Source organism: Dromiciops gliroides, chromosome 6 (assembly GCF_019393635.1).
Source record: "Dromiciops gliroides isolate mDroGli1 chromosome 6, mDroGli1.pri, whole genome shotgun sequence".
Classification (NCBI taxonomy): domain Eukaryota; kingdom Metazoa; phylum Chordata; class Mammalia; order Microbiotheria; family Microbiotheriidae; genus Dromiciops; species Dromiciops gliroides.
The window spans coordinates 6,514,650-6,530,000 of NC_057866.1; the positions used below are offsets into that span (position 1 = coordinate 6,514,650).

The 15,351-nt window shown below is 50.7% G+C and overlaps 2 protein-coding genes across 2 annotated transcripts in view; one reads left to right on the forward strand and one right to left on the reverse strand.

Moving 5' to 3' along the window:
- Positions 1–424: 424 nt before the first annotated feature.
- On the forward strand, positions 425–758 carry LOC122732940 (reactive oxygen species modulator 1-like). Its single transcript, XM_043973379.1, has one exon. The coding sequence runs from the start codon at positions 431–433 to the stop codon at positions 668–670; it is 240 nt and encodes a 79-aa protein (XP_043829314.1). The 5' UTR covers positions 425–430; the 3' UTR covers positions 671–758.
- Positions 759–12,523: 11,765 nt separating this feature from the next.
- Positions 12,524–15,351, reverse strand: part of TPCN2 (two pore segment channel 2) — a 33,414-nt gene continuing 30,586 nt past the window's right edge. Inside the window, exon 25 of the mRNA XM_043971902.1 lies at positions 12,524–14,572. Within this exon, the coding sequence (XP_043827837.1) occupies positions 14,494–14,572 (79 nt within the window). The 3' untranslated portion in view covers positions 12,524–14,493. The remainder of the gene's footprint in view (positions 14,573–15,351) is intronic.

Sequence of the window (15,351 nt, forward strand, 5' to 3'; positions counted from 1 at the left end):
CCTCACTTGCCATGACTTCATCAGTCCCCTAACTTTGCAGTGCCCTCAGCCTTATATCCTATATTTATCGCCTAACTTCACGTCCCCCTCATTTGATATTTCTGTAGGCTCAATAGGAGAGAATTGTTTAGCTATACTCAGCTCCGGTGAAGAGTCTGGCTATCACCCCCATGAGTGTATCTATAGACCGGCTCTTCCCTTGTAACAATAAGGAAGGAAAACTATAGGAGCTGCAGTTCGGGGGAGCTTGGGGTACCGCCAGAGGTGGGGGAAGGGGAGCACGGTGCGGGACCCGGCTTCCGCCTTCGCCGCTGCTCCCCGGCCGAGCTCTCCCTTCCATGGGGATGTATGGACGGTGGATGTGATTCTGGCCTTGCCCAAGGCCCCGGCGCCTCCTCAGGTCCCGCCCTTCCCGTCTCTCCCCGCACAGATGCCAGTAGCCGTGGGTCCCTACGGACAATCCCAGCCCACCTGCTTCGACCGAGTGAAGATGGGCTTCGTGATGGGCTGCGCCGTGGGCATGGCGGCCGGGGCGCCGTTTGGCACCTTTTCGTGCCTCAGGATCGGGATGCGGGGCCTGGAGCTGATGGGCGGAATTGACAAAATCACGATGCAGAGCGGGGGTACCTTCGGAACGTTTATGGCCATCGGAATGGGCATCCGCTGCTGACCGGGGCGTCTCCACCTCTTCCCAAGACCCCCGAGCACCTCCTTGTTTAATATAATAAAAGGCTTTGAGTAAAAAAGAAAGAAAAAAAGAAAATTATACAGCTAAGTCAGAATACTTACCCATTTCTTCAACGATGTGCTATCCTCACCTCTGCTTTTCATATTCCCCATATTCCTTCAAACCTCCTCTGGGGGCAAAGAAACTTTCCTAATCTCCCTAGATAAGTGTTCTTTCTCTCCCTCCTCCAATTTTCCTAGAGTACTTTGTCTGGGTCTCCTTTTGCTCCCCAGAACTGCAGAGAAATGTTAAAGTGCAAATTCATAAAAAAGCATAAAAATGTAAACATATGAACAATCACAAGCAATTTTAATATGGGGAGATAATGCATGTGACTCCTCAGGAGTCTCTCATCAATATGGGTCATAGAGGCTAACACACCTTGCATTCACCCCCATGTTAACCCATTTGTGTGTCCATAATCATATTTCAAAGAAAAGTTTCCCATGGGCCACCTGGGTCCATGTTATCTCAAATCTAGTCCCAGGAGTGTGAGGACAAATGAAAAAGAGGTAAAGTTAGGCAAGAGAGATAGAAAAAGGTAAGTAAATAGAAGCCCTTCTGAAAAACGCTGTATTTCAAATTTTAAAAGTTGACATGGAAAACAGATCAAGGAGAGAGAACTTTAGAATCATAGAATTACCTGAAATCCATGATAAAAAAAAAAAGAACCTAGATATTCTTCTTCAAGGCATCATTTAAGAAAATTGCCCAGGCATTTTAGAACAAGAGAACAAAATGAAAATAGAAATAACCCACAAGTCAACTGCTAAAAGAAAGCCCCAAATAAAAACTCTCCAGAATGTCATTGCCAAAATCCAAAGCTTCCAGGCAAGATAACTAATGCTGCCAGTACAAAGAAGGAATTCAAATGTCAAGAAACCACAATCAGGATCACACAAGATTTACCAACGTCACTTCTTAAAGGAGAGGAGAACATAGAACAAACTATTCCAAAACAAAAAAGATAAAGTCTTATAACCAAGAATAACTCAGAAAAAGTGAGCATCACTCTACAAGGGAAAACATGGATCTTCAATAAAATAGAGAATTTTCAAACATTTCTGATAAAAAAGCTGGAGATGAAAAGTAACTTTGAAATATAAATATGGAAGTTAAGAGAAAAAAGAGAAATACAAGAGAATAGTCAGAGGGGATTATAAGGTTATGAACTGTTTACATTCTAAGTGGAAGAAGGGGGTGTTTAAAAGGGTTTTAGAATCCTAATGACACAAGGGTTTATAGAAGTAGTCTCTGATACAGAAGACCTATAAATGTTTTTGTTATGTTTTGAAGATGTCATAAGAAAAAAAGAAGGGGCAGCTAGGTGGTACAGTAGATAAAGCACTGGCCCTGGAGTTAAGAAGACCTGAGTTCAAATCTCACCTCAGACACTTACTAGCTGTGTGAGTTTGGGTAAATCACTTAATCCCAATTGCCTCAAACATCCAGCCATCTCCAGTTGTCCTGATTTATATCTTGCCACTGGACCCAGATGGCTCTGGAGGAGAGAGTGAAGTTGATGACCTTGCACAGCCCTCCCTCACTTAAATGCAAATCATGGAATCACCCCAATGTCATGGTCCTCTTCAGGAACAAAGGACAAACAAGAACAACAAGAAAAAAAATCATAGGCTACAGTAGTGAGAAATGAGAGGAACGAGGGAGAACTTGCTAACACCTAACTGGGCTGTACAAATAGAACAAAATACAATTTTTAAAAAGTAGAATAATATACAGTGGAAAGAGTGGGGGTGGAGGGAACAGGTGTCAATAGAATTTCCCTTTCATCTAAATTAGTCAAAAGAGGACATGTGAATACACACAGAGTTTGGTGTAGAAATGCAGCCAACTCAACAGGGATACAAATAGGAACAGAAAGAAGAGGGGAAAGGGAAGTATAAGGAGAGTCAATTCAGGGAGAGATTAGTCATAAGCAAAACAAACCTAAGCTTGGAGAGGAGATAGTGAAGAAAAGGCTAAAAGGAAAAAATAAAAGGAAAGGGTAAAAAATTGAAATAAATAGGAAGCAAAGAGTGTAGAGAAGAGAAAGTATAAGAAAATAAGAGGAAGGGAAATAAATGCTTAAGTAGCATAACTGAGAATGTGAATGGATTGAACTCATGTATAAAATGAAGAGGTTAGCAGAATGGATTAGACAGCAAAATCCAACAATATGTTTTTACAGAAAACACGCATGATTAAAGGTGCTTAAAAGCTCCCATTTCTATAGGTTTTAAAATTGAAAAAATCACCTTCTTCATAACTACCCTGTGAGAACCTGGGTTCAAATGCTGCCTCTGATGCTCATCCCCTGAGGAATATTATGCATCTCATTTAATCTTCCTGGGCTTCAGTTTCTTAAACTGTAGAATTAGACTTGATGGCCTCTGAGGTCCCTTCTGGCTCTGGAGAGAGGATACCACGTGCCTATGATTTGCCCCCATTTTGCAGATGAGGAACTTTAGTTACTTATCTAGAACCATTTGGCTAGTATGTTCTGCATTTGAGTTTAGAAGCCAGGTCACCTGAGTGCAATCCAAGACCCCAACTGCTCCACCATACTGCCTCCCACTAGATCTGATACAGGGAGATCAAATGACTTCCCCAAAGTAATACAATTAACAATTATCAAAGGAGGGTCTGAACCTGGGTCCTGGCTCCAGAGTGGGTGGTCCCTTCCAACTGTCCCACAACACTCCTGTAATTCTAAATTTGTGATTAATTTTTAAAAGAGCCACACTAGGAGTGAAGGGAGGGAAGCCAGGTTGTGGAGATGCCCAAAAGCCAAGCTAAATAATTTGTATCCTTTCCTGGAGGCATTAGGTGGATAGTTCATGAAACAGGGAAGTGACTTCGTCAGACCTGAGCCTTAGAAAGATGACTTTGATAGATGAATTAAGCAGTCTTCATGGACCCCTTTGGCTGTCTGGTGAAGCCTGTGGACCCCCTTCTCAGAAAATAAAATATATACAGTGGATCACACAGAAAAGCAATTCTATGGAAATACAGTGATCCAAATATTTAAGAAGCAGGTTCACTGACCCCTGGATTAGATAGGATTATAAATAGGAAAAACAACCAGAAGGCTGTTTTCTGGTGGGTGGAAAGGAGAGGAGCAATCCCCAAGAGGATACAAAGCAGCAGAATTGAGAATGCTTAGAAACTGACTGGATGGGAGTGGAGGGAGAAGAAGGCTGGCTCTGGGGTCCCCAGGCTAGGTCCCTCCTAAGAAAGGAGGAAGCTTGAAGAAGGGGATGTTGGAAGGAGACGATGAGATCAGCCCAAGGCACATCAGGGTGGAACGTGATGATGGGACATCCAAGTGGAGACAGTAAGCAGGCGGTTGGTCCTGTGGCCTGAGGATATGGGAGACATGTGGGAACTGTCATCTGCCAGAACTGATGGGACGTTGGCCTTTCTCCAAGAAAGGGCCCCTTTTTTGGTCTCAGTTACAGTAACCATGAGAAGCAGCATGAAGTGATGGGTTAATTCTGGACTTGGATTCAGACACCAACTAGTTATGCCATTATGGGAGCCTCTTTACCTCTTTGAGTCTCGATTCTTTCCCCTATGAAATAGGAATAATACTATGTGGGGCACTTGAGCATGTTATTATAGCCAAGAGACCGTCAGAACTCAACAATTGCTGACATGTCCAGAGGAGAAAGGAAGTGCAGAGAGAGGTCTCTGAAGACCTAGAGGTCTCCTGCTTCTGTGACACCTCTGGCTCTGGCCCCTTCATAAAGCACACTTGTAAATTCTCAATGGAAAAAAAATCTTCCTTTTTCGTTCCCCAAATACATCGACACATCCCATCCAGTACCAGGGCATGAGGCCCTTGGGGACCAGTGAGATGCCTTCTATTTCTAGGCCTCCTGAGAGGTCCCTAGCAGAAGCTGCCAGGTGTGTAAACAGTAAGAACGCACAGGGTTTGCAAAGGGGCTTTTGATGTGTCCTCTCATTCAGAGGTTGTGACTTGCCCAAGACATTTACACCGATGGCTTCCTGAGTGGCATCCGGCTCTAGCTTCCTGAGAAAGGTCCTTAGCAGATGACGTGCTCATACTTTCCAAAGAGCATCTACCTGTGAGTGCTTTCAGAACAACCCAAAGTGGGCATGCCGCAGATGGCCTCACATTAAGTTGCCCATGGCCCTCAGCATCCCCAAGAAGGAATGACCTTGTTTGAGAAAGGTGCCCAGTGACAATAAGACACCCACACACCTTTAGCTGGTGGCCAGGTAAGCAAAGCTCCCAACATGACCGGCCCCCACAGCGCTTCCCCCCACCTCACCGTCCTCCCCCAGCATTCCAAAGGCACAATCTCGACAGTTCACTGCCAAAGACAACATCCGATGAGTTGCTGAAACCAGCGGTAGCTGGGAATGTTCCTGCCGGTGTTTGCATCGAAGCTTCCAGAGTCACAGGACCAACCAGGCATTGATTGAGTTCAATAGGCCCAGGGAAATGGTGGAGGAAGGTAGAGGACAGAAGGGTCAGAAGACAAGAGCCTGCTCTCCATGGGCTCACTCCCCTCCCCTAGGATGCTGCAAGGACAGCACCGAAGAAGCTGTTGGATAAAGCCTGGAGACTTTGGGGTCCTCTCCTTTAACTGGGTGAGCTGCTGAGCCGAAGGGAGTGGGGACAGCATCGTCCAGGGAATGGTTGGGGATAACAACAAGACAACCGTCCAAAGAGTACAGAGACCTCAGAGGCCAGAGTCCAAAGCCCTCATTGTGTAGAGGGAAACTGAGGCTGCAGGAGGAAGGGCAGGCAGTTGGGAAGAATGAGGAAGGCTTTCACCCAAACTGGCTTCAGATGGCTCCCCCATACCTCGCTGTCTCCCATATCAAGGTACCCTAATCAGTCATTCATTTAAAATCTTGGTACAAATGGGCAGTTTCAAAAGGCTTGCTGTCTCTTTCAGCTCCATGATAGGGGTCAGGTTTGTCTCCCTAAGATGCCTCTCTCACTTTGTGATGGAAGTCATTCACGACAGTCAGTCATTCAACAAACATTTATTAAGCCCTTACTGTATGTCAGGCACTGGGCCCACTGGGTCCTGGGGGTGCAATATGCAGAAAATTACTTTACAAGCAACTCAGCACAAGCTAAACTGCCCCTGGGTCTGTGCCTGGCCTTCAGTGGTCACCATGGGCAGCAGGGTCAAGCCTAACAACACAGCTGTCCTCAGAGCACTGAAGGCGCTCACGCTCCAACCCCACAGCAGGGAGCAGAGCTTCTCCCCCAGGGACACTGTGGGAGACACAGGACAGCTGGCCGGTCTGGCCAGGCCCCTGAGTAGGTCCGGCCCAGAGCCCCACTTATGTCTCCAGGGCTAACATGACCTGCAGACTCTGAGCTTCTGACGAAGAATGTCAGAGCTAGAAGGGGCCTTAGAGCAGAGAACACAGAACGTTGGGTTCTAGACGTACCTTAGAACACCGAATGTCAGGATTCAAGGGTCCATTCGAACCAAGAATGTCAGAGCTGAAAGGGGCCTTAGAACAGAGAACACAGAATGTTGGGTTCTAGAGGTATCTTAGAACACAGAATGTCTAGTCTTAGGGATCCAGTAGAATAGAGAATGTCAGAGCTGGGAAGGGGTCTTAGAACAGAGAATGTAGAATGTAGGGTTCTAGAGGTACCTTAGAACACAGAATGTCAGGATTCAGGGGTCCATTTGAACCAAGAATGTCAGAGCTGGAAGGGGCCTCCTTAGAACAGAGAATGCAGAATGTTGGGTTCTAAAGGTACCTTAGAACACAGAATTGTGGTCTCAGGGGCCTTAGAACAGAAAACATCAGTGCTCTCATTTTGCAGAGCAGGAAGCAGCCTCTCTCTTCTGGTAGCGGCACCTAGACAGGACCAGTAGACAGGGGATGAGAAGCATGGACACCATCAGAGACCCCCTTGCCTCTCATGAATCCATCCTGACTAGCAGGGGTCTGGGCCACTGAGCACCCACGGTCCCAAGCCAGCTGCTCTTGCCCAACAAAACCTCGTTCTGCTCTTCCAGGCCCCGCACCAATCTCCGCTCACCAAGGACACTTTCTTGTGCTCTTGATTATTTTTTCCTTTAAGAAAAGGCAAGCCCACGGCATTGGTCCCACTTGAGACGGCAATAAAGTGACGAGCTCACCTGGTTGACAGGTGTTGCTGGGGCCCGGCCTGGGCCTTGGATTAGCCAACTGCTGCCGGAACCAAGCATCCCCGCCAACAGCAGAGCCCGGCTGGCAGGTGCACTCATCCCCACCCGCCCAGGGCCCCCTGATCAAGTTACCTCCCGACAGAAGAGGCCCATTTTCTTGAAATCCGATGAGCTAGAGAGCGAGCGAGGTGGCACATCCCAGAAGGTGGCCCAGTGCAGAAGCCAATCTGCCGGGCCGGCTGGGCCGTCTGGTGGCCACTTTGATCTGGGGGCCATTGTCTGAGGCACACACCTCCACCTTTCAGTCCCAGGTCTGTGGCTTGGGTTTTCTTCCCATGCCCCCCAGCCCCCTTTTCATTTTTACAGCCTGGGATTGTTCTAGCCTCTTACTAGGAACCAGCAATTATCATCCTGGAGGGAAACCAAATCCAGGTGAAAGAGAAGATTATTCTCTGCTGCACCCAGAGGGTCACAGGCCACATGAAAGACTTAGCATTGACCTCTGGGGCTGGGCCGGAGAGCACTGCCAACAGCTGGGTGCACTGGGCTGAAGGAAGACCAGAGGTTCAGACAGGACTGGGAGCAGCCCCCATCGTGAGCCTCAGTCCCCAGGAGACCCACAGTCCTCCAAAAGCCATCCCTGCCACTTTGGCCAACCCCCTACTGGACACCCTGAGACTGCGCCCGGTTCTTTAGAATTCCAAGGAGATTCCTGAACCCTAACAAAGCAGCAGCATCTTGGGGGCCGGGATTGGCCCACCCTCCATGACCGATTCTCCCTTGGTCCTCCCAGTAGGGGACTTCCCTCCACAATGCCCAGTGAGCACAGCCCCCCACCTCTTACTCAGTCCTTCTGGGTTCCCAAACCTCCTCTCCTTGATCAGAAGGCAATCTCCCTCCTGAGAAGAGGGGGCCAAAAGCTTCCCCAAAGGGGAGCTTTAAAACATTCTGGGGTGCCTGGTGATTATGGTCTATTCAGGGTCAAAACTTCGGCCACCTCTTCCTTCCTCTTTACTGTCTGTAAAACACTTCACAGTTATTCTCTTAAAGTATTTTCACCGCCCCCCCCCAAAAAAAAAGTCTTCTCACAATGTCCCTGAGAGGTCAGAACTGTGGGCTCCTCTCACAGATGAGGAAACTGAGGCAGGCAGAGGGGAGTCACCCAAAGAGATGTCTGAGGCAGGATTTGAACTCAGGTCCCACTGATTCCAGGCCCACTGCTCTGGATGAATTAGGTCATCTCTAAGGGACCTCCTGTCTCTAATGCCATGAAGTTAGAAGTCACCTGACCCCTCCAATTCCTCATATGTGAAATGATGCATTTGAAATCGATCAGAGGGTCCTGGGCAGCAGTCAGGGAGGCCGAGGGGACCGTTCAGAATCGTGTCTTTAAAACATCAAATGCAGGGGGCAGCTGGAAGGCGCAGTGGTTAAAGTGCTGGCCCTGGATTCAGGAGGACCTGAGTTCAAATCCGACCTCAGACACTTGACACTTACTAGCTGTGTGACCCTGGGCAAGTCACTTAACCCCCATTGCCCTGCAAAAAAACCCAAAAAACAACAACAACAACAACAACAAAAAAAACATCAAATGCAAACTTTCTACATGTGATTGGAAAAAAATAAAATACTATTAAGTGCGGGGAGAGTAGAACCTTGGAACTAAAAAATAAAGTTCTACAGGACTTTAAAAACACCTAGACATAGACATTGGGGGCAGCTAGGTGGCGCAGTGGATAGAGCACTAGCCCTGGAGTCAGGAGTACCTGAGTTCAAATCCAGCCTCAGACACTTAACACTTACTAGCAGTGTGACCCTGGGCAAGTCACTTAACCTCAATTGCCTCACTAAAAAGAAAAAAGAAAAAAAAAATCACCTAGACATAGAGAAGAAATAAATCCTATTGCTATGTAGCCACCCAAGTTAGAAAACCCCAGAGAGGACGTAGGCCGCTTCCTCTCTCTGGGACTGTTTCCTCCTCTGTAAAATGGGGGGTTGGCCTAGCTGGACCATGAGGTGCCTTCCAACGCCAAATCTACCAGGTCTGACCACAGATGTTCCTGCCAACATCGAAGATATCCAAGTCCTTGAGTGACGTTGGCGTGTTCTCTGAGTTCAAGCAAACAGGGAGACAAGGGTGGGGAGGGTCTGGCTACCCACTCCAAGCTTGTGAGGACCCCCTGCTGCTCTCGTGGCCAGACTGGGGAGGGAGGGGGTGACTTAGGTTTCGATCTGGAGACCAGGGAGGCTGGTGGGGGTCTAGTCCAGCCCCAGTCCAAGGTGTCCCTGGATGAGCAGTGTCGGTCTTAGAACCTCCCAACACTCCAGGCATGAAGTGGTTTAGGGGTGGCTGGCTCGCTCACTCTGGCTCAGCCTCTTCCAGCCCAGAGATCCTGTGACCTCTGCGGCGGGGGAGGGAGTTTTCCTGGGGGAGGGGGTATTGGGAGGGCTGGGCTAAAAGCTCCAGATGATTTCTAGCTTTGTGGATCAGGACAGGTAGCGAAAAGAAACCACTACCCCCTGTCCCCAGCCTGTTCCCCGCCAGCACCACCGGGGAGGAAGCTTGGGTGACTATGGGGAAGTCCATTTCTACCCGCAGCTGCCGCTGGAAGTCCCCCCAACACCCAAAGCCACCAGAGAGGGGAGGGGAGGAGGAGAAGGATGAGTCAATGGCCAGAGTGAGCCCCATTGTTTAGACAAGCTCCAAGAGTTTACTCCAGAATCCCAGGTGAATACTGTTTGACATGTAAGCGCTTGCAGGACAGCTACATGCTTTCTGGACACAGAGGGGGAAGAGCCCAGCTCAGGGCTGAAGCCCAGACTCAATGCCTGCCCCTCCCCCCGGGGCCCTTCCCAAGCAGCCTTCGGGCTGTTCCCCAAACCATCTTCGGCTTCCACACCTTTGCCCAAGGCCAGCCATCCTCCACATCAGGGATGCCCTCCTCAGGTCCTGTATTCCCTACAAGGCTCCTTTCCTCAGAGAAGCCTCCCCAGACACTCCCGGAGCTAATGCTCTCTCCTCCCTCCCTCCAATTGTCTGGTCTACACTTACGGGCTTACATGACATGATCAAATGACAGCATCTTTGTAAAGCACTTAACACAGTGCCTGGCACACAGTAGGCTTATGCCCCTGACGCAAAATATATCCAAATGCATACATCCATCCTCTCCACAGAATGAAAGCTCCAGAGGGCAGGAAGTATCTGTCTGGGTAATTATGCACTTAAGTTGTCCACTATATGCTGGGCCTGATGCCAGGTGACTTCAAGAGAGGCTCCATTCTGCCTTTGGCCCTAAAATGCTTGGCACAGAACCTAGCACAGGGGCTGACACATATTGCCAGCATGGTCTGCGCCCACTGATCAGTGGGGAATTTGAAGCAGTCAATAAACATTTATTAAGCACCTATTATGTGCCAGGCAGTGTGCCAAGCCCTGGGGAGTCCAAAAAAGGCAAAAGGGGGCAGCTAGGTGGCACCGTGGATAAAGCAGGGGCTCTAGATTCAGGAGGATCTGAGTTCAAACTCAGCCTCAGACACTTGACACTTACTAGCTGTGTGACCCTGGGCAAGTCACTTCACCCTCATTGCCTTCCAAACAAAAACAAAGACAAAAGACAATCCCTGCCCTCAAGGAGCTCCCAGTCAGTCTAGAGGAGGAGATCTAGACAAAGCAAGCCCTGGACTGGACAAAAAGGAGGGGTTGGGGAGGCTTCTTGTAGGAGGGGGGATCTCCGTGGGGCCTTCAAGGGGGCCAGGGAGGTCAGGAGGCAGGAGTTGGTGGAGGAGGGGCGACGTGATCAGAGCTGGAAGAGCAGGAAGACCCAGAATCCTTGGCGGTTTGGGAGAAGGCTGGCTGCTGGAACCCCGGACCTGAGTGACGAGAGGCGGGGAGGCCGGGACTCCTTCTCTCCTCCGTAAAATGAAGGGGCAGGGCCCGGAGGAAGCGCGGCTGTCCGGGGAGGGGCAGGGAGGGGTCCCATTCCAACTCTCTTATTCTCTTATTGTTTTAATCGTTTCCGCTTAATTCAATCCCTTCCAGCTCCAAGTGATTCTAAATGGAAATGGGTGTCGTCCTTTTTTAAATGCAATCCGAATGGTTGAGCTGGGGGCTTATCCCCCCACAGGGTTTGATCCTCTCGGTCCTCCCCACCCCAGGGCCTCTTTGTGGCCCAAAGCGGGCCCCGGATTGTCAAAGGCTGCTCAGTGAAGCCGGGCAGCTGGAGGGCGCCACGGTGCACAGAGCGCCGGCCCAGGAGTCAGGAAGACTCATCTTCCCGAGTTCAAATCCAGCCTCGGACACTTCCCAGCTGTGTGACCCTGGACAAGTCACTTCACCCTCTTTGCCTCCGTTTCCTCAATGAGCTGGAGAAGGACATGGCAGAGCTCTCCGGGATCTCTGCCAAGAAAACCCCGAATGGGGTCACAAAGGGCTGACCGACTGTGTCAGGGGAGTACGAAGTCTGGAAGCCTCCTCTACAAGAGGGGCGGCGATGAGAACGGTCCATGGAGGGGATGGGCGCTGGCAGCCCCGCCCCAGAAGTCTTGGCGGGATCAGAAATGGGGGGAGATCCGGGCATGCAGGGAAGCCACAGGGAGGGAGCTGGGGGTGAGGAGAGGCTGAAAATTAGGGAGCCGGAGGCCAGAGGACCGAGGGGGCACCACAGCCCCCCGCCAGGGCTGACCCCTAGAAACCGGCATTTTTAGAGGTGGCTTTAAAAGCCTCCACCGCCCGCCCCTTGCTCTGTTCCCAGCCACCTCACCCCCCAACACTCCTCCCCAGGGCCCCCCATCTCAGGCCAGCCCCCCAGGGCTAGAAGGTGCTCCAGCCTCTGCTCCAACCTCCCCGGCTTCGTTAAGTCCCAACTACACCTTCCCCCCCCAGGAAGCCTCCCTCTCCATCCCAGGTCTCTCCCCCCTCGGTTATTTCCTCTGTCCTGCCTTGCGTCTCCTCCATTAGACTGGGAGCTCCTTGAGGCCAGGGACAGTCTCTGCCTTTCTTTGACTCCCCAGGGCTTCTGGAACACCCCCCCATCCCTATATGACATCAGCCCCCCCTTAATACATCTGTTGACTTTGGGGGCCGTACCCCAGATGCTCCTGTTTACAGCAATTTCATCAAGCTCTGGGGCGTTGCAGGACCTCCTGAGCGACCTGTAACCTCCCAGAGGAGCCCAGCCAGCCATCCACAGAGGAATAAACCAAGTGGATGAGAAAGGTCTGTCACCAAGCCAGCCAAATGGTTAATGTGTAGAACCTGTCCAGAAACGTGTTTGCGCACACACATACATACACTCTCAGACACATGTACACACATGTATAGTCATGCACACACATACACATTCACACAGTCAGGCACCAATGTGAGCACACACATACACACAAGCACTGCACACTAACATGTGCATGCATGTACATGCTCACGCACGTGTATACTCATACACACATGTGCATACACACATGCACACTCACACTCACATAGACCACCCAAGCACCCATGTTCACACACTCATGCACTCCCAGTCACACACACACACACACATGTGCACACCCACATACACCCTCCTAGTACAGAAAATGTCGACAATGAGTTGGGCCCAGAATTAAATGGGAGGAGGCTGGCCGGCAGATTCACTGACATCTCTGAGCATGACATTTTTCCCATTTAATCAAAATGGAAACAGCTGAGTTCGGAGGGCTCCGGGTGGGAGACGCGTTGGGTTTATTAGCCTTTGTGGTGGGTGGTGATTCTCCCTTATACTTTTTAAAAATCCTTGTCAATGCTCTGCCCCCAAGGGGCCACGCCCCTTGGCATGAGGAGAAGGCCTCAGCATAAAGGACAATGACTCCACCCCCTGACAGGCCAGAACATGTGATTTCTCCTTCTACCCTCCACTTTCATTACGCCAACCCCTCTTTTACTTCCTCCCTCCCCTGCTCAGCAGCACTACTGAACACTGGACATGCCTCAGATCACATGAAGAAGGAAGCCTGGGGTCAGGGAGGAATAGAAGCAAAAGGGGTTTGACACTAGAAGAACTCAAATTTATACAGTTCTTTCACCTGCCTTTTGCTGGAGAGGTGGGAGACTATGGGTGCAGAATGGTGCGCACAGTGGAACAAAATGGATGCACCAACTGGTCTCACTTAAACGTTTCTCTTTGTTACTTGGGGGGGGGTGCGATTTTCAGGAAGGACTGGCTATGCTCCGCAGTGATTACAATGCACTGGCACTGCAGAAGAAAGGAGGAAAGGGATGTGCCCATGGAGAAGAAAACAGAGGAGAAAGCCCTCTATCCCCACATGTGTGTTACCCAGCAAACACGGGCTCGCTCCCTTTACACTGCAGGCATGGGTTCCTGTAGAACATAGGCTCGGGGCAGCTAGGGGGTGCAGCGGATAAGGCACTGGCCCTGGATTCAGGAGGACCTGAGTTCAAATCCAGCCTCAGATACTTGACACTTACTAGCTGTGTGACCCTGGGCAAGTCACTTAACCCTCATTGCCCCAGAAAAAAAAGGGGGGGCAGGGGGGAAACGAACATAAGCTCCACTGGAACAGGGAGCCCTTTGTGCCCTGCCTAGTATACCAGACGTACTTAATTCCTGCCTCTTCAGGTCCTAGGAGCTGGGGCACGAGGACCACTGGGCTTCTCACACCTTCAACCCCCCAGTACTATTTCTGAGAAGGGAAAAGGGGCAGGGGAGCTGAGGAAGGGGTCTTGTAAGGGCTACACGCACAAACTACAACCAACACATCAGACTTTCTTACCACAGATTTGACCTAAATGTAGCGCACAGTAGGGCAGAAGAGCAGGTGGGGGGAGGGGCAGGGGAGAGGAAATTGGACTACGTCATCAGTTCCATTCCGTGGTCACACTGACCCCTCTGGAAAACCCATCGAATCCCCTGCTGCCACCTGAGAGAAGAGGCAGGCCTGCCCACAAAGGCTGAGCCGCGCCCAAGCCCAATTAACCCAGCAACAGGCTCAGGACAGCAGGACAAGCTTCCTCGGGAGGCCCAGCCCAGCTGGTCCCTGGCCTTGAAAGTGACCTGTCCCACACGCCCACAGTGAGGCGGGCACTGTGTGGTGCCCATCCTCCCCCAAGTCACCACTGGCTTAAGTAGCAGGCTGGCATCAACGTTCAGGCTAAAAATAAATCTGGTTCATCTGCATGTATAATGCCCAGGACCCTCCAGAGCCGCCCAAGGCACTGACTGAGGTCACCCCCAGCCTCGGCCCCTGGCGTCTACACTGTCCACCCCCAAGCATGTCCTGTTGCACTCCTAGGGGCTTGTGAGGTAAAAACTAGAGTCCCTTAGAAACCGCCCAGGTCAGAGGGGAGCCGGCTCCCAGTCGGCCAGTGTCCAGAGCCAGAGTCCACACAGACATTCATGCAGTCGTGGTCCACGAAGCATGGCCGGCCACTGCTCCTTCCACACAGACGGGCACAAGTGGTTTGAGAAATGAAAACAATTGTAGCGCGGGGAACCATCCTCTCTCTCCTTCCCTTCCAGCGGCCCCACAGATGACATCAGAGGCCGTGATGTCACTCTGCAGGTCCTCCGGCCGTGGCCATTCCCGGGCTGAGGACGTGAGCAGGTGACACCTGTGTCACCTGCAGAGGTGTAGGTGTGGATGCTGTACCAACCTCTCCACCAACTCTTCTTCCGTCGGTTCCTCCAAGACATCCCTGCGGGAGGGGCAGTGAGAGAGAGGCACTGGCCCCCAGAAGCCCACCCCCCTCTCCAAGCTAGATAATTACCCAAGTCATCATCAATTGAGCACCTACTATGTGCTAGGCCTAGTCAGTACTGGGGCTATAAAGACATAAGGGTGGGGGCAGCTAGGTGGCACAGTGGGTAAAGCACCAGCCCTGGATTCAGGAGGACCTGAGTTCAAATCCAGTCTCAGACAATGTAACAATTACTAGTTGTGTGACCCTGGGCAAGTCACTTAACCCTCACCAAAAAAACCCCAAAACATAAGGGTGACAGTTCTGCCCTCAGAGAATGGACGTTCTCAGCTCTTCAACAGAATGGAAGGTCCCTGGGAGCTAGTCTGTATCCTCCGGCCTGGCACACAGTAGGCACTCAGGGAAGGTTAGTTAGATTAGACCAAGGGGTCCCCACAGAAGAGCCCCTGGAAGCCTGGGCTGCTCAATAATGGAAGCTAAGCCCCTCAACACCCCACTTGGTTTCTCTACTCGGCACATCACAGGCCTTAGAAGTACGGTTTCCAGCAGCCCAGGGACCCTGACAGACCATGCTCCAACTCCCAGCAGTGCCTGGCACATAGCAGGCATTTTATAAATGTTAACTGGTCCTGTGGCTGGCCAAAAGGAAGGACAATGCCCACTCCCACTCAGAAAAACCTTCTTCTTCTTCTACCCTTGTATTCTTGGCTCCACAGGAGATCAGGGGTCAGAGGCAAAGAGGGAAGGTGAGTTCAGTGGTCAGAGGCCCTCCAGGC

Coding starts and splice junctions, on each gene's coding strand:
- LOC122732940 (XM_043973379.1), top strand. CDS start 431: ATGCCAGTAGCCGTGGGTCCCTACGGACAATCCCAGCCCACCTGCTTC.